General features: G+C 35.2%; 1 protein-coding gene across 3 annotated transcripts in view; it reads right to left on the bottom strand.

The window, feature by feature from the left end:
• IDE (insulin degrading enzyme) overlaps positions 1-19,488 on the bottom strand; it is a 65,195-nt gene that overhangs the window by 6,304 nt on the left and 39,403 nt on the right. For 2 of the 3 annotated variants that reach the window (XM_084290417.1, XM_084290415.1), the window contains exons 15-23: positions 17,087-17,231; positions 14,212-14,322; positions 12,484-12,604; positions 9,327-9,418; positions 8,380-8,491; positions 7,183-7,350; positions 4,210-4,482; positions 1,739-1,800; positions 872-944 (exon numbers count right to left, since the gene is read on the bottom strand). In XM_084290417.1, coding sequence (XP_084146543.1) covers positions 872-944; positions 1,739-1,800; positions 4,210-4,482; positions 7,183-7,350; positions 8,380-8,491; positions 9,327-9,418; positions 12,484-12,604; positions 14,212-14,322; positions 17,087-17,231 — 1,157 coding nt within the window. Of the gene's footprint in view, positions 1-871; positions 945-1,738; positions 1,801-4,209; positions 4,483-7,182; positions 7,351-8,379; positions 8,492-9,326; positions 9,419-12,483; positions 12,605-14,211; positions 14,323-16,392; positions 16,538-17,086; positions 17,232-19,488 lie in introns of all 3 variants that reach the window. The other variant, XM_084290416.1, reaches the window with a different exon arrangement.

Here is a 19,488-nt window from a genome sequence, read left to right as displayed (position 1 = left end):
ATTGGAAAGATACTTTGAAGCAAGTCTTCCTTAGCTATAGAAATATGATTTCATGGTATCACAAAAATCATTGTGAGACTGGAGGGAGTTACGTAACATGAACACAGCCATCTGCTTCCTTCTGTTCTACAGACAAACTTTTAACGTCTTTGGTTTGCAACCACTTACATACTGGAAGTATAAACTGGTGAAGAATACACAGAAAACAACATAAGCTTTTCCTCTCAGTTTATTTATTTGTTAACTAGAAACACTTTTAACCTTTTCCTCCTTAAATTCTAAAATTTAATGACATAGTCTACAACGCATAACTAATCTAGACTATTTGAAAATAAAACCTACACTTATATATTCTCAAGTTATATAAAATATAACATTTTATGTTCCCACTGTGTTTCTCTTGGTGTTTTTTTGGTTGTTGTTTGTTTTTTTTTGTTGTTTGTCTGTTTTGAGGGTACTTGAATAGTAAGTTGCGGACATCCATTGCTTGTAAAGAAAGCATTCTACTGATAATTGTAAATCCTAATTTTGTTTTAGGATTTTTTGTTTTGTCCCCAGTAGAAGTATCATGGAGTTTTATACTTATATTAAAATATTCTGCTTTGTAAAGAAGTGCTATTTAATGATATACTGTTTTGTATCAACATACTTCAGAATGGCTGAAGAACTTGGCCACAAATGTCAATTACAAAATTTGAAGAACCCCTGTGAAGAAAATCTATAGAGGAAAACGTATGATTCTCTGCAAGGTATATGCTCTCCAGAACTGGATTTTTCCTGTTGTATTTCTATTTTATACAACAAGGTCGTCTTTAACTATGACTTTCTCAAACCGTAATTGATTAAATACTATTTTCAGCACAATACTTACAGGAATCCATTTCCCTTGCAAGGACGTGTACTGATACCTTGTGTCTTCTGGGAGCATCTACTGCCAACAGCACCTACAGTAAACAACATCAATTCTTTCAGGTGTGGAAACTATCACTCTGAAATTGTATTTATAAAATGACACCATGTGTATTCTAAGTTTTCAAATGATGGTTCATTTTGAGATGTTCCTTAAAATATAATGAAAAGTTATGCAGAGTGCCTTGAATAATTTTAGAACCAAGCTGTTTACAAACTTCATGTCCTACCCAGGGACTCAAAAAACAAAACAAAACAAAAAAATAACCAAACAAAAACAAAGCAAAACAAACAAAAAAAGAAGTAATAGAAATTCAGCTATTAGATTAGCTATCATAGTAGCAGAAATACAACCTAAAACCCTAGCAACTTCCTAGAAGTACAACACCCTGAACCTGATTATTAAACTCACTTGGACTAGCTCACTAATCTAGCCAGTTACTTTTACTCTGGAATACTGGATGATCATGTATTGAGCACTAGAGTATACAATTTTTATTTTTATTTTTAAGTATAGATTTCTACAAAGTGTGCATATTTGTTCAAGTTATTACTTACTAAACAACAGCCATTGAAATTCCATTCTCTAAGTTTATTTGTTGTGTATCTTCACCCATGCTACCACACTACGTAAAAAACAACGTTAGGGTTCACTGTGCCATTTAAGAAATGATCAGTTTTAAGCAGTAAGATTGAAACTCCAATACAAATAGAAGATATCGTAAGAACAACCCTGGCTAGTGAAAAGGATAAACAAAGATTACAAAAGAGAAACAATTTTCAAAGACATCTCTTTCCAAATAACGTTTCAACTACATGACTAACTTACCTTGTAGAATTGTATGATATCATCCTTGGTCAGGGTCTTTAGATAAGCCACTTCAATGTTATCTGCACAACAATAGTAAAAATTAGAGTAAGTCTGCAAATCATAGCTGGTTATTAACACACTATTTATTCAAAGTATTTTTCTTTCAAATTCAGATGCTGCAATTGACTGCAAGTGATACGCTTTTCATTCTTAACTTACAAGCCAACACTTGTACCACTAAAAGTGTCACTGAAAGACTGGAAGAAAATTACACTTTAGTAAGTCCATTTGATTGGACTTAATAAAAAATGCACGTTCAAAGAATGCTGATTGCACTGTATGCTATTCAGTAGCTAAAAAGATATGTATACTTCACACCATCATCTTCAAAAACGTTACATATTTCTAATGCAGACTGATTATAGAAAGCCTTTATACACAGTTAGGAAAGATGACAAATATTTTAACATAAATGTAAGGAACGCTAACTGCTTACATCATACCCATTAAGGAAAAATCACCTTTCATATATTTGGGCCGTGTCTCAGTAACTATGTCACCTTACATAAATTAAAGTATAATAAACTCATCATGTAGTATCATTGATAAGCATACCTACAATAAAAACATTCATACTTGCTTTTCTTAGGGTTAGAAGGGAGATCAAGAAAAATGTGTGCAAAAGTACAAATATGCAACTAAAAATAGTTCATATTAAATTCCACAGGGAGGGAATTCAAAAATCAACAAAACTGTTCAGAAAAATCACATGATATTTGAGAGTAAATTTTTAGATGTGTGATGTAAAACAGTAGAAGTAATAATAACAAAAATGTAAAAACCCGAAAAAAGCACTTTACATCTTAGGGCTGGAATATAAATTTCTGATTTGACAAATCTAGTCACATTAGAATAATTTAATGGAACAGAATTACTAGTGGATAGAAGGGAATTAAAGATATGAAACTCAAGGGAAATAGTAAGTTTGGTGGGAGTTAGTTATGAAAGCTATGGCTACAGCTAAGCAGTAAGAAATTCTAGAGAGAGACGAACGATACAAGTATGGTAAATACAGAAAGACTTAAGGCAGAGAAAACACAAACTTATCAGAAACAAGTACTTCAGGTGTTAAAATTTTCACACCACTCCTTATACTCAGGCATGAAATCTTGTCAATAGCCCTCATACTCTCAAGACCAAGCTAGGCGACAATTCAAAATTCTTCATTATTAAAACAGTTCAGTAGCTCTACAAAAAAACAACTGTATTTACTACAAAAACCTGATATTCTGCATGTAAAGCAAAATCAAAATCAAAGCATACACAGTGATTTTTATGTAGGTAGCATTATGCATGGGAGATTGAAAATTACAGCTTTAAGAGTTGAGACATGAAAATGTGATGAAAAGCTGATCTACACCTTTTTTTTTTGTTGGAAACTAAAACGTATTTAAGTATTACATTCTCTTTCTTCATAGAAGTCTATTTTTAGGAAGTAAATAATGAACATAATAAAAACTAGTCTTAAAATTCTTACCCTTACCTTTTAGGGAAAAAAAGAGCCTACATCTATTGTTAAAATCAAGTTAGTTTTGTTTCAAAAGGTATTATTTAGTGATATGAAATAAAAGCTAACTCAGAATCTTATTTACATACCTCAGTATTTTGGATTTTAAATCCAAACACAGATGAAAACCAACACAGATGAAAAGGGGAAAATAAAGCTTCAATAGTATGAAGGAGCACAATTTTAGGCTATCAGCATAACTGTCCATTTTCAGTAATATCAATAGAAGTTGGATCTCAGTCTTCTACAAGCTTATCATCTTCAAAGCATCATGGCTTAAAAATATTTCAAAACTCACATTTCTTTTAGGCCTACTTTAAGCTGAGACAGGTCATGTGTTAGTTAAGATGCCTGCTGTTGCCTCTGCCATTGTTTTCATTTCGCTCCCACAACACAACAGCACAATGGAAACAGGAATTGGATTCATAGTAATGCCTGTGCTGTCAGGAACATCAAAGAGCATTCGAATGCATCTCAGTCAAGTATTAAGCACACATGTAATAAAGACATCTGTCTGAACTGCACAGACCAAAATTTAAGCTTAGACAACACCAACAATTACATCCAAACCACTTTCAGTGCTTGACCTATTCTACGTCTCACTGAGCCTTAAAGGAAAGGACGCAAGGACAATGAAGCACTCACCACCCCCTGTCACGTGGGGAACATCAGGGAACAGATTTATCCTCTGTTAGTAAGAACACCTACAGCAGAGAGACCATGGGCTGCAAAAACGAGGTATTTTCTCAGGGCAGAATGAAGAAATGCAATTTATAGGATTGAAACCACAAGAAGTGTATGAAATTAAACACTGGCTATGTAAAAGTTTAAGCTGTTCCCAAATGAACATGCTCACATTCAACAGTTACAAACGTAGCCAAAGTATAGCATTCATCTTTAAAGGAATTATAGTTTTTCTTACCTCTGTCGAAGTTATACTGCTGAGAAATTATTTCTCCCCAATATTTAGCACATTCTGCAGACAGCTTCTTTGGTTTGTCTAGACGACGAATTGCTAAAGCTTGGATGTGCTTTTGGAAGGCCTCTTCTGACATATCTTCTATGCATTTCTCCATAGTCTTTAAGAATGCTTCCACTCTGCTTTCTAAATAGTGTGGCGGCTTTTCAGATTGGATAATAAATCGTAGTCCTTGTATGCCATTTGCCCTACGCGGACCACTGAACACAATGTAACCTTGGAAAAACAGTGACAAATTTAAAGAACTCCTCTGTTCCAGCATTAAGTTTGATAAACATGGCAAGTTTGAAAGGGTTGCAATTTAATGCTACATCTAATTCTGTATCATGAATACAGGTTTTCAAAATATGTCACTGTACTTGTTTTAAAACATCTTTATTTCACTGAGGTATCAGTTCAGGGGAGGGGTGAGGAGGAGATGAGGCAGACCAAGAAAAAACAAAAGCAATTGTCATTAGGATTAGGTAAGCAGAAATCAGGCTGTACTCTAGCACTTGATCAGACTCAACAACAGGAACTTAGTATTTTTCCATAAAGACTAATGTGAATTCACTTTGCTGCAATGCAAGAGATTTATTTCTTATCTTATCAATTAGATACAAAGGAAATATTTTCCCTTCCTTTTTTGCAGCTTTTGATTATCTAAATACCTAAGATTTTCTTCCGTCTTCTTCCCCTTTTTATAATAAACCTGTCACATTTCAGTATTTTAAATGTAATTTTATGGCTTCCTAATTGTTCCTTGATGCTGTTCTTTGTGTCAAAACTGGACATAGTATTTTAAAATTCTTGAACACAGAAATATTATTGCGTGTTCATCTTGGAAGCTTCCATTTATATATCCCAGTGTTTCTTTTAGACAGCAGCTTGACAATGTTCATTTATGTTCTACTTCTGACCCACAGTAATCTAGTGATTGTTTTCTACAGAACTGCTACCTAGCCAATTGCTTCAATCTTGTGTCTGTGCTGTTGATTATTCCTGCCAAACTGTTCCTACCAAATAGCATCTTATCTGTATTCAAGTCATGTTTCCAGAATGTCAAACTAATTTTGAATTCTAATTCTGTCTTCCCACACACTTGCAGCCTCTCCCAGCTTAGTATTATCTGAAGATTTAGGAAGTATATTCAGTCTTCTATCATCCAGAGAGTTGAAGAAAATACTAAATAGCATTGGATGAGAATAGAGAATGACATTTTTCTAATGAACTATTCTTATTTGTTCTCCAGTCATAACTTTCCATCCAAATGTGTAGCATTTACATTTAGGCTCTCCCTGTAGCTTGTTTGAGAATGTTACGTGCCTTTCATACTATCAAGATGAGACCCGTGACATCGCCATTTTCATCCAGCCAGCCACACACCATATAAAAAAACGGTTACTTTGAAATGAGTTTGCCTAGTAATTGTTTCTCAGTTGTCTCCTATGAGTTTATAACTGCTTTGGTAACATACGATTTTCTTCCCCAGGAATCAGAATGAAGCTAATTGATCTGCAATTTCCATTCTCTTCTCTCTTTTGTTTTAAAAAGAATGGCATAGCACTTACCCTTCTGATTTTTCCAGTACCACACCTACCATCTGAAAATTCTCAGTTTTAAGATTTCTAGTTCCAGTTTCCCAGCATTTTGCTTTTGAAATGTAGAGTTCATCATGCCTGATCTCTTTAAAATTTACTCCTTTTCCCTTTGTCTTTCTTGTATTTCTGAAGTATTCATTGAATGAGTCCTTGTTACTACTTCTATTGTTAAACAGACTGCTAACTCTTGAAATTCTTTTCCCCCTAGCTTTCTCAGAGACCTTACTAACAATTCCATTGAGCTTACTGAATTTTGCTGGTATTTTGGCTATCTTCCCTCCTAAGTCTTGTGAACTCTACTATTTGGTAGTCACACCATACGGGTTGCCGTACTGACATAATCACACAGTTCTTCCTCACTGGTTTTCCCCACCTCCTCTTTAGCAGTTACCTCCAGCTTCTGTGAGAAACCTGCCATCAACACATTCCAAAAACCAGCTAAGCAACCTGGGTCCTGCACTATTTTCAACAGGTATCTAACTAGATCAATGTGATGTGGCTGGTTCTGCTTACAAGAAGTCTAATCTTGCCTGATCTCCCTGGTAATTCATAATGCTGTAATGATACTGATGTTATTTTTCCATTCAGTCATCATACTGAGACATTCCTCTGCCTCTCATCTTTGGAAAAATAAAATAATAATAAAAAAGCAACTGTACTACTTACACGTATTTCAATCATGCAAACTTATGTAAAATGCTTGTCTCTCCTTGTTATCCTAACTGGAATAAACTTAGCAGTTTTCAGTCTTACTGGTTCAGGTAATGATTATTTGTACTTACTAGTAAATAGCTGTACTCTTACAATGCATTCAGGATTTCATCAGTATTGCAGCTTACCATTACCAATGCAGTAGCATTCCTAAGCTAAGGCTTACGAATCCTCAACTAAAGCTCATGAATCCTCAAGCAAGTCTGGAAGTGAGGTCACGAGCAGAAAAGACCCAATTGCTGCTGATTCTCTAAGAAAATCTAAAATTTACAAAACTGATTTAATTTCTTCTTTGTAAAAATTCTCCTAAACGTCTATTTGGTGTAAAACAAAACAACACAACAACAACAAAACACGTTTCTGCACATTGATTTTTTTTTAACTAAAGATTATTTCAGATATTTCAGACTTACTTTAAAAATTTGGCTTACTTCTCCTTAATTAAGAATATGTGCACAGTGACATTCCTTTGAATCATCAGCAGTTAAAATGATTTGCATTTACTATGTGTCCTTTAAATGGCATTCACTAAGCAGGGAAAGAACACCTCATCATGACTCATGTAATTGTGTGAACGTGTGTGTATGCGTCTATACAGACAAATAATCATTATGAGAAAACTTACCTAATTGTTCCTTGGTGCGCAGAGTATTGAAGCATGGTTCTGAGATAATTTGACAAAAGAGCTCCAAAAACATATTCTCAGAAGTGCTCTGCATATCTGTCTGGTAATATATTTCAATGCCACAATTGTTATGAACTTCATTTCTCTGTTGATATACAAACCACCCTCCTAAAAGACAAAGTTAAAACAATTAAGTTCACAAAGGCATACATTCTTATTGTCCAGAATTAAAAAGGTAGTGGAAATTCTACTTTAAAAGTCTTAATCATTTTATTATAATTCCATTTCATGAGTGATCAACCATTAACAGATCAAGCAAGCTTTTTATGAAACAGACAAAAAATGATTATTTTAACATATCAAAATGTCATAGCCTAAGCATATCAGCAAGTGAATTGAAACTTGTCTCCTTTCTCCTCAAGCAAATACTGTTGGAACTGGAATGGAATTCTGTAAGTTCTGTATGACATCACATGTATACAGTTTCGAAAGACAATTTGTCAGCAGCATTTCTGAACATAAAAAAAAAATAATTAGCACTTAACACCAATAGCTTCTTTGGCATATAGTAGTTTCCAGAGGCTGCTGATCAGATACAGTAATTGGGCCTGGCTGTGTAGCCAAAAATGTCATCAGTCCTGTATAACTCCCAGGATTCTTTGTATCTGACTTCTTAGACGTAAGATTTTTTGCACAATAAAAATAAAATCATAAAAGCACTATGAAACCAGAAGAAATTATATCACAGAAAGTTTTCTGAGTAATCGCTTTTTCCCCCTCAATCAACAAGAGGTTTTTGGACAATCCTTCACTGAATATTCAATTAATACTCAAAACTGCTCAAAGAGTGACACTTATTCAAATATGTATACTACGTGTAGCAATGAATGTGACAGGGTTCCTGTTTCCATAAATCATACAGAGTGAATAAGGAATGAAAGCCAACTTATGCACATACATTAAAAATGACATCAAATTCATTTTCAAGTATGACAGGAAAAAGTCATAAATTCATGTGTAATTTTACATAACAAAACCACAATTTGCTAAATTTGCAGTTTAAAGTAATTTGAAGTAAATCTGACTTTGAAACGAACTCCAATAAACAGAGTACTATTGATCTTAAAATGCCATTAGCAGACAGAAAATCTTGGTTTAACGTGCATTAAAGATTTATAAGTGAAACATTTAACTTACTGTCAGGAAGTTGCACTTCCCTGTATCTCACTAGCTGACTGGGAAGGAGTGGCTTTGTATGAGCGTGCTCTATGAGAGTGTCCTCAACCATCTGCATAATTCCTAATGCAGCCTGGAAGAAAAAAACATAAGAACTGACTTTCATATACAGGTGTATAAGAAGTTAAGAAGGAATACAAGCTTCACTACCCCTTCCACTTTCCTTATTATACTACATGCTCCATACATTTAGCAGTTACGAGCAGTGTTTTATAACATCTCCTGCCAGTAAAATGTCCCAGAGCTAATATAATATTTTGACAGGAATACTGCTATACCAGCTTTCCAAAGACAGAATGCAAAAACATCATGTTTTAAATACAAGAAAGGTATTGAATTTTGTTTTTATACATATATTCAAATATTTTATTAAATTTCCTACACAAGTACATGCTATAACTATTTTAACTGAAGACAGAACCAACATTTTCTGTTTTTTACTCCCAAAGAAACAAGTGAAAGTTGAGGATTGTTTTTTATGGACCACCATTCCTGTTCAGCTTTGTCCAAAGCAAATCATTTTGCAGGATCTTGGATTGTTAAAGCTTTGTTAGTTAGCCTGATACTTTTAAATAGAATAGCAGGATCTGTAGCACATCATTCCTTACACAGCTTGATCACGTTACAGCAAAGACATGCAACAGAGACTTCAAAATATTTAGATCATAAGCTGTTTTTTATTAAATTTCCAAGAGCAACACAAGGGCAGTACTTAGCCTAATAAATCTAAAGTGGAAAAAATGACACTGTGATAGTACCATAAAGATAAAAAAAGATAATAATAAAGTCAAATTATGAAATCACATTTGGCAAAGCTGCATTAAGATCTAAGAAGGTTAAACTAGCCTTCAATTTTTAATGCTGCTTTTAACCAAAAACTGTGTTATTATAGAAAGTATCACACCAACCTGTTTTGTTATATTGCCATGGAGAAGAGCTTCGATGTGTAACCGTGACAACAACTGAGATATAAAGGCCTTGAGGCGGGGAAGAGTGACATCTAGAATAGATATTAACACAGTTAAATCAATTATATACATTTTTACATTAGGAAGTACCTAACTCATTATTAGGTAAGGTATACTTCTTGGAAGAAGAGAAAGTCATCATCATAAAAAAAGTGAATCTCTACTTAAAAATGCAACATTTGAAAGTTTCCAGGTCTAAACAGCAACACTCATCATATAGCTTGCTTTAGAATTCAAATACCGTCTGACCCAGATTCCAAAAAGAGAAGGAAAAAAAAGCCTTCTTAAGCCTTCTTTCCAATTATTCTGAGCAAACATTCCCTCTCCAGAGGGAATAGTTGCAGTCATTCAAATGGTGTTCCAAGATAAAGCCTTAGATATTAACTAAACAAGAAGCATGCAGTTTATCATGCTCAAGAAACACATTTTACATCTATCACCTTGAATTAAAAAAAAATCAACTGAAATATGGTGTTTTGACAATATCCTTGCAACAAACAATATACACGAAAAATATTTTTGCAATATTTCTCAGAGCACATACACACATTCTACATTAGCCCACCTTTGTAAAGCAGTTTTCATATATAAAGCAAAGTATAGTTTAAAATACAGAATCAACAGAATAAGAAATGAGGGATGGTTAAATGGACGGGGGTGTTCATCCTGAAGTCAATAGATCCATTGTTAATTCCCTGACTCCACATGAATCCCTACTTCTTTTTGATTTTAAACGTGCATTACAAGACCTTCAGAAAAGAAAATGGTCCTTTTACTGTTGCATAATCCTCATCTTAATTTTTGTTTCTAAAACTGCTTATTAATAGTGCAAAAGTTTGGGGTTGCTGTAGTGGATTTACCTGGCAAGGTTTTGGTAACAGGGAGCCATAGGGGTGGTTTCTGTGAGAAGGATCTAGAAGCTGCCCCATGTTTGGGAAGGGCCCCATTGTTGACCCGAGCTGAGCCAATAAGCGATGTTGTTTTGCGCCTCCGTGAGAGCATATTTAAGACAGGGAAAAAAATGCTGCGCCACACAGCAGCTGGGAGAGCAAGAGGAGTGAGGAACGGCCTTGCAGGCGCCAAGGTCAGTGCAGAAGGAGGGGGAGAGGTGCTCCAGGTGCCGGAGCAGAAGTCCCCTGCGGCCTGTGGTGAGGACCATGGTGAAGCAGGATGTCCCCCTGCAGCCCATGGAGTACCACGGTGGGGCAGAGTTCCACGCTGCAGCCCCTGGAGGAGACCATGGTGGAGCAGGTGGCCCTGCACCAACGGAGGCTGCGGCCTGTGGAAAACCCCTGCCCAAGCAGATTCCGGGCCGGACCTGTAGGCCATGGAGAGGAGACCACACAGGAGCAGGTGACCTGGCAGGAGCTGCTGCCCATAGGGGAGCCAGGTTGGAGCAGTTTTCTCCTGAGGGATGGACCCCGTGGTACGGACCCATATCTGGAGCAGTTCTGGAAGAGCTGCTGCCTGTGGGAAGCCCACGCCGGATCAGTTCATCAAGGACTGCATCCCGTGGGTGGGACCCCAAAGCACAGGGGACGAGAGTGACCGAGAAGAAGTGGCAGAGAAGCGCTGTAGACTGACCATAACCCCCATTCCGCCGTTCCCCTGCACTGCTCAGGGGGAGGAGATGGAAGAGGGTGGATGGGGGGGAAAGTGCTTTTGGTTTCTTTCCTTTGTTTCTCACTTCTCTAGCTTGTTAGTAATAAGCAATAAATCTTACTATCTCCTTATACTGAGTCTATTTTGCCCATTACAATAATTACTGCGTGATTTTCTCATCCTTATCTCAACCTTTGAGCCCTTTTCACATATTTTTTCCCCATTCCTCTTTGAGGAGGGGGAGTGAGAGAGCGGCTGTGGTGGAGCTCGGTTGCCCACTCGAGCGGAACCACGACAGTTGCACTGAAAGAAGATGAGAGGAAAATAATTCATGCTTCAACTCCTTGTATTTCAAGCAGATTTCCAGCAATGCTAAGTAGACAGCATTCCATTCCAGCATTCCATTTTTAACCATTCTGATGCTAAATAGAATAAAATTAATTTTATAAAGACAACTTACACAAGGAACAGAACATTTGTTTTTGAAATGGGGCTGTTATTAAGATGAATCTACTGCCATGAAACTCAGCATTAGTTTTGTCATTGACTGGCAGCACTGGCACAACTGCTAATCTTTAAGATATTCTGCAATCATTCAAGAGACCATACAGCTAAACATTTATATTTTTGTCCTGGAGCACTCCTATGGAAAAACTCATAAACCTCTGTGCAGCTGGCTTCGGGCATCTAATGACGCAATGCTCAACATCAGAACTTTACACAGTATGATACATGTCAGTCAGACAATTAAGGATGTGTATTCTGAATCCACCCCTCAAATAAAAACCAAAGTCAGATATTCTTCTTGAAAAGAATGTCTCAGTGTATTCCAAGGAGATATTACAAAGTATTTTGCAAACTATCCCAGTAACAGCCTTTAGTTATAACACAGTAAGATAGAGATAGGGAAGAGTTCTTCAGCAAATACCAAAATCAATTAAATCTCTTACTTTAAAATCCCCAAACCACAGGGCACCTCTTTCTTAAGAACCAGTCTTCTTTATAATCTTTATTATCTACAGAAACTGAATTTAGGATCCGTGGACAATGCAAAACACAAAACAGTATGCATGTTGCGAAGTACAATGCAGATACACTTCAAAGTGTCTGCAAATGTCAGCCGGAGTCCTGGAAAATTTAGTTTTGGTTTAAGCACTGGTGTCACTATACCCAGGCTTCACATCCACAAAGCCATTAAAGTTTTCAACAACTTGCTTCCCTAGCACTGGCAGGAAGTTGCATTAGATTGATGGCAGGGCCAGATCAAGTTGAGTCCATACCTTCGTACAGCCCTTTGTCTGAACTATTCAACTTTCTAGAAACTGGAGGACAAGTGTAGAGGCATCAACACCCAGAAGAGTCAGCACAGGTCTGGCACTGCAGAAGCTCACTTAAATAGTGGGCAGAGTTCAAAATAGGTACCTTCATTAGTTATAAGACATTTTCCATTAAAAAAAATGAAAAAGAATAAACTTTAAAATTAGCAGAACATTACCATCAAGAGCTTCTTTTAATTCATCTTTGGTCCAAGCAACTTCTGTCATCAGGAGTCTGAGATAATACATCGCATGCTGGTGAGGCTGTTCAGCCCTGAAGTTGTTAAGTGATCTCATGTACTGAAACAAAATCGAGTTCAAATTATAGACCTCCGTAACTAAACATGAAATATTAACCCTCTACTCTCAACTTTGTGTACCATCAAAAAGGTCCGTTACAAATGCCAAGAACATTCTCCTAGATCAATTCAAAAGCCACGTTAAGCCAAATCATCTTAGTAGTAATGTGGGCTTGCGAGGCTATGGATTAAGTAGTTACCATTAAGATCGTTTAAATGAGAATGAAACCAAATTTCTTCATAAAATTAATGGCTGAAAGTTAAATGATTGTAGACAGAGCCTAATTAAAGTATGCTAGATCAAGTGGCTGTAACCAGAAAACATGCATACTATGACGACTGTCCAGGGAAAAGTAAAACTTGGCTAATAGAAAATATGTTTTTCTCCCAGTTAATTTCTAACTATTTCAGCTTAGGGAAAATACAGAATCATCTGAGAGATTTTTTGCATTCTTAGCTTGAATAAAGGAAGTATGAGCTCTCTTTGGAGAGCTCAGTGAGCTTCTCCAAAGGAACCCCTTCCTAGTCCAGATGCACCTTTCCAAAATAAAGAAACCCTTTTTTCTCTACAGGAAGAATTGGAAGTGCGAACTAATAGTTTCATTAAGTTGGAATCTCCTGGATCTACAGATATGCTAATTAGCACATCATATCCATTACAAGACAAAAGTAACTCATTTCAGATTGTATGGGTAAGAAACAAGCAGCATGAAGTTGCTGAGGATGCATCCCTCTATCTGTTTCAAACAGAAGCACACAGTTACTTCCCTAATCTGCAGGCGTAAATATGTGGGGAAAACTTGCTATTTCCACAATTGATTTGATATTTTTTTTCTAATTTTGTCATTATTTTATATACAGAAATGGTCTATGTAATAAAAATCTGTATTATGCATGCTTTGTCATTTCACAGAGGCAAAGCTTAAGCGAACCGTAAAGACAAAGAGGGGAAAACATCTCAAATGAAAATTACCCCAAACAGATTACAGACTTGTGCTTTTTTTTTTTTTTCATTTGTTTCTGCTTTTGTTTGTTGTCATTTAGTGGGTTGGTTTGTTTTACCTTTATATTTGTCACACCTAGGTAAAACTTTCTAACTTATATTCCATATATATAGATAAGTCACTAAATTTAAGAATTAGACATGTAGAACTCATTATGTACATAAACAACTGGTTACTTCTGCACCAAATGATCTTGGCCCAGGAACAGAGGTCCCCTTCACCTCTGGGGAGAAGAAATGTTGCTTTCCCCCTTCATCCCATGTGCCTAGATCCCACTAGGGCCTTTCCAAATTGTAAGACAGGATATAAGGTTTTTCCTTTTCCCCTTCTTGATTTCTACTCACATCAAAGCAAGTTGCAATCCCTTAGTCAATCATTAAGACTGACCAACTGAGAGAAGATTCCAGGGCCAATTATTTTAACCAAAGAATTTAATATTGACACTCTGGGGAACTCAGCCACAAAAAAAAAAAAACGTTCACAGCCCCAGTGAGGCAGAATGTCATTTTGAAGTTGCATGGATAATTAACTCTCAAGATTTCACTTCAAGTCAATGCATTCAATTTTAAATTACTTTAAAATTTCAACTTTTCACATAGCTTACCGCTTCCTTGATAATTTCAAATCTTTTTTCATCGATCTCAAAAGTAGCCATTTTCTCTATGATCTTCTTGAGCAAGATATGTTGCTTGTCATTATAACCTTTTACAGAAAGCTACGGAAAAAGTGCATAATTTGCTTTAAGTACAGAAGATGAAGTAAGAACAAAACAATTACCAAATCTCACATAATTCAATGAACAGTAAACTTTTCAATCTAATTTCAGTGTTACTCAACATTAATTTATACTAAATTAAAATCCCTCTACCAATTGATGAATAAAATATTGCATATTTACCCAAGAGTAATGAACTCAGAGAATTAATGTAAATTCATACTAGTAGTTGTACTCAGAGCACAGATTCTTAACATTTTTAAGTATTGAGTTCATTCAGTAAACAATATGTTTGGAGTACTGAAATGGTTTTACTCTAGGTTTCACATTTTAATAATGGAACTAAAGTCACAGTCCTCTTAAATATTACCTCCAATTTACTTTTAACTGTTTCATACTTATCTTGTTGAATAAAAATATATTTTATGCAAGTGTAAGTAAGCAATGGTATGAGAAAAGGGGTACTGCCAACTACTATACAATTTATAATAAAGGATGGTGCTGCACTGAAACACCCAGCTAGTTAATCTACAATCTTAGAGACACCAATCTGATCACACAGATTTTATGGAACGCATACATCAAGCTAGATAAGCTAGATCATTAAAGCACAAAACAAACCATAAAACAACAATACATATGCTATATGATTGCATCATACGCATAGAAAGTTTTGCCCAATGAAAAATGGCATCCAAAGGCCTTTCAGAGGGAAAAAAATCTTCAAAACTTGGTATGTAGGTGAAACAATAGGATTAGTGCAGTTTCTTTATCAGGATAAAACTCAATTTTAGGGCACAAAACAATATGTAGATCAATTTCTGCTTTACACTAGGAAGAAGTTTTTTCTTCTACAGTTACTGAAACATATCTAAACAATGAATTTAAAGAAGGAGATATATTAAATGGATTTATGGCAAAGGTTGACACCCTAGATTAGCAGAACAGATTAGCAGAAGAACCCAGTTTTATAAACATGTAGGTGAGTATTCTTAGTAAAGCTAGTTACTATCCTTGCTTAAAGTATCAACACTATACAGTTATTAAACACAAAAAAAACCTACAATGTAGTAAAGAGTATTAGAATTGCCCAGATATCAAAACAGAGTAACCTGATTTTACGTGAAAATATAATCTTTACAATAGAGGAATATGAACTTCCTAGAAGAAACAGCTAATATTTAAAATAACTCTAAAATTTTGAACTGTGACTAGAAATGAGGAAAAATTACCCCCACCTCACACCACTAACCATGGAAACTTCAGCAAGCTTTGAGACTGAGAACAGATAACCAAGTCCTCAGTCAGTTAAGTGAATGCTACAGAAAATGAGATACTTGATTTGTATTGGATAAAAAAAGAAAATCCAAGGATAAAGAGACAGCACTTTTTCATACATAAAATACAAGGACAATATATAGTATGTTCTCTTAGTAAGATGACTTGAAAATAACACAGGAAATTTCCAAATAAGTTGTTATATAATGAAGTCCTGTTAAAAGCTTTTGTGGACCATCAAGAGATTATTAAAACCTCATACATGAAGGTAAATAAAAAATAACCATTCATCGTATCATCAGTATTTCTCAGTGAAATATTGTCACTTTACAATGCATGATAAAACACCCAATAAAAACACATACTAAGGAAAAGACAAATATCCAGCGATGCCTTATAATGAGCACATGCACAATCCATTTCCATAGCTTACTACAGTAGAATTAGAGGATTATGACAGAATATGTAAAGCTAGAGCTCATTCAACAGAAAGTTCAATCTTTTCATATAGAAACTAGTAATAATACTTTCAAGATTACCATGCAAGCAAGTGAAAATGTGAACTAGAATGCAACAGCTGCACTGCACACGTGTTCACAAGACACTGCAATCTCAAAGAGGTCATTTAGTTCTAATTAAAATGCACTGCTTTGCTTTGTCTTTAATTCATGACATATATGCAAGGGAAAAAACGTTAACCATCTCATTTAGAAATGCAGAAGTCAAATGTTTTCTCCAAGCTCAACAGTTCCCAAGCTGTTTAATTTCCTCCTGTGTTTTTTTCTTACTTACAAGTATTGCATTCATTCCTGATGCAATGCCATAGACCAAACCTGAGAGGCGTGCTGCATATGTATACTCTTTTAAATCATCCTTCAATAACCTGATAAACAGGTATGTCATGTTGCAATGGAGAGGATCAGCATAAATGTAGCGACTAACGAAAAGAAAAACAAAAGAAATGCTTTGATACCTCAAGCAGTGACAAAGTAATGGATGAAGAAACATGACTGAAGAGTATGTATATGCAGCCTCATGATGAGTAGTCCTTGAATAGGAAAGCTGAAGGGTGCTGTTTAATAGCATAAAAAAGGGTCTTCTACCCCATCAGTCGGAAAGTTTTTAGTAGGTATCCGACAAACTGAAATAGAACTGTAAGCTTGAATTAGGTTGCTTTTTTCTTTCTTTTAAATGAAGGAAGAAATCTTACAACTAATTCATTTCATGTATGACATAAAAAGAAAGAAGAAAATTTGCTTAGTATGAATGGAAAGATTTGTTGAAGACTTTGAACAAAATTCAACTTAAAATTCAAATCAAAGAAAGGATGGTTAATAATCAAGATCAAAAGGAGTAACAGCCTTAGACCCACAATGGAAAAAGCTGTTTTTTTTAAATAAAAGTCCTTCCATCAAATCAATATAAAAATGTTGATGACTGGAAGTAGTTTTAAGGCTCTAAGCTCTTCCTTGATTTGGGTACTTACATACATCCCATAGATGGTATTTTGGAGATCATAGTTCAAGCCAGCTAGTTCTGCTGCATATGCATACTCGTTGAGGGAGTCTTTGAGTAGTTCAAGGTACAAATAGGCCATGTTACAATGCAAGGGATCCACGTAAGCAAATGGGCTGGAAGAAAGTGTTGAAAGTAAAATATGCAGTTTAAAATTATTTCTCAGGTTTTTTTGGCCTTTAAATTGTGATCTGAAGGAAGCAATATTTACTGCAAATATGCTGACGGATCCCGTTATGAAGGTCTTGAAGCTAAATACGAATGTACATGAAAAGATTTATTTAACTTGCTTATGGTTTGAGTGATGCTAAATACACTGAAGATTCCGAGATAATCCTTTACTTGTGCTGATAAATCAAGACACGTTACATTTACTTTGCTGCACAGGTCAGAACTCACCAAGGATAAAATAAATACATCCTGGATAAACAGCATTATTTAACAGACTAAAATGACAGCCCGTGTATTGAACAATTTGATTAATACTTCTATGAGAAAATCAAGTAGTTATAAAAATCAAGACATTAGCAACTTGTGGTATGAAAAACACGCAGTACATCCCAAAGTCAGCTCTGGAAAGAGTTTTTGCATACTCACTTTCATAGCACAGTAATTCTTTACGATATCTTTTTAATGGAAACTACCATAAAAGCTCTAATTTTGTATTATTAGCATCTGATCACATATGCTACTGTCACAAATTTCTCAAAAAGAAATACAACTCAAAGACTCAAGCCATGTTTCAACAGTACTGCTATTTGATAAATAGTTCTGTAATTTAACAATTTGCAAATTCAAGACAAGTTATTTGTTGAAAAAATATTTCTAAAGCTTCTGAAATACATATAAATTTATTATCAATTTTGCAGAAATAATGTACAGTATCTAAGACAAATTGCTGTCAGGACTCGGCTTGCAATTAAAAAAACATGCCACTTTCATTTATTTTCCCTAAGCAGCCACCGATCATCAAATTCGGAGACATGTTATTAGATATGTTTAGGCTCATATAGTGCAGTATTTGATGATGTACACCAGTATTAATGGAGTACAATGAAGACAGATCACATCAACAACACACACATGCCAACAACTTTTGTATACATTGAAAAGGTATTTTTAAGAAGGTTCCTAATAATTTTAAGTGAGGCTTTGACTTCTTCACTTTAAATTAAGGGACTAAGGAAAAAAGCATAGGAAGAGATTACAAAAAAATATAATAAATTCTATTAGGGAATATATCTGTGCCTTCTAGACTGAAATTACAGCTTAGGACATGCTGTTTTACTACCACTCTGCTAACTATTCAGGGCTTGGGCTTGTATAACTTAAGCAAACAGGTCAGTAGAAAAACAGGACTCAGCTATTTGCATTTCCCTCTACAATACGAATTTTCCACAATGAGCATTTTTTCTAAGCCCCGTGATGCAAGTCCTATTAATATTGAACTTTTTAAATTAAAACTGAGTTAAAAGAAAGGTGTAGGTCAATCCTTTGTTATCTTGTATCTTCCTCCAAACTCATATTCTTTCCCATTAGCTGTCAAAGGCCAACAGGGAATTTCAAAACTAATGAAGACTATTAAATCATTAGTCATTGAGTGAAAAATAACAAAAAATTATTACAATAACAATGTTCTGGGAGTTGTCTTCTCTTACTGACAACTTGGTAAGTAAATGCTTATTTCTAGTCTACCTTTTTATTCTTTTTACTGGACTTGAGGAAGCAAAAGAACTCCATTGCTTCAATTCAATTTCAATTCAACTCAATTTCATGTATTGAAACAATCTTAGTCTGGTCTTTTCCTCATTTCAAACATGATCTGCAAGTGACATAGCTGGAGTCAACACTGAAGTGTTCATAGTAGGTTACCTTAAGAGCTAGTGTTTTTAATCAAAGGCTCTCAAATGGCTTGAAATAGTTCTTAAACTGGGAGGTAGCACATATCCTTATATAGGTTAAATATAATTAGCACTGTATTTTAACATCAATCTCTGAAACTTGAGGAACAATATGCTGAGTTTATAATTACTTTCATAGAGTTTTCAAAGCAATAGCACATTACATTGGCATTTTGCATCCTTTTAGAAAAGGATACTTCTTAAGCTCTCAAGTCATTATTCATACAAAAGCAGAAGCTCTTAACCATCCAGCTTCAAAGGAGGCTGAAGTTCTGTGTCAGAGATTTTTACTGTGGTGTGTCTTTATACCAGCCTTGGATCATGCCACTTACCTTACGGTAAGTGAATCTTAGGATTTTCAGTTTTTGAAAACGGTGACTTCAAAAGATTCATATAGTCAAACTGTTCCTATTGGATTTATATGTTTGAGGGAGAAACCACCCTCAGCAACTTTATATTAATTCATCTACAA

Source organism: Netta rufina (assembly GCF_964035555.1).
Source record: "Netta rufina genome assembly, chromosome: 7".
In the NCBI taxonomy this organism is placed as follows: domain Eukaryota; kingdom Metazoa; phylum Chordata; class Aves; order Anseriformes; family Anatidae; genus Netta; species Netta rufina.
This window is presented reverse-complemented; position numbering and strand designations above follow the sequence as displayed.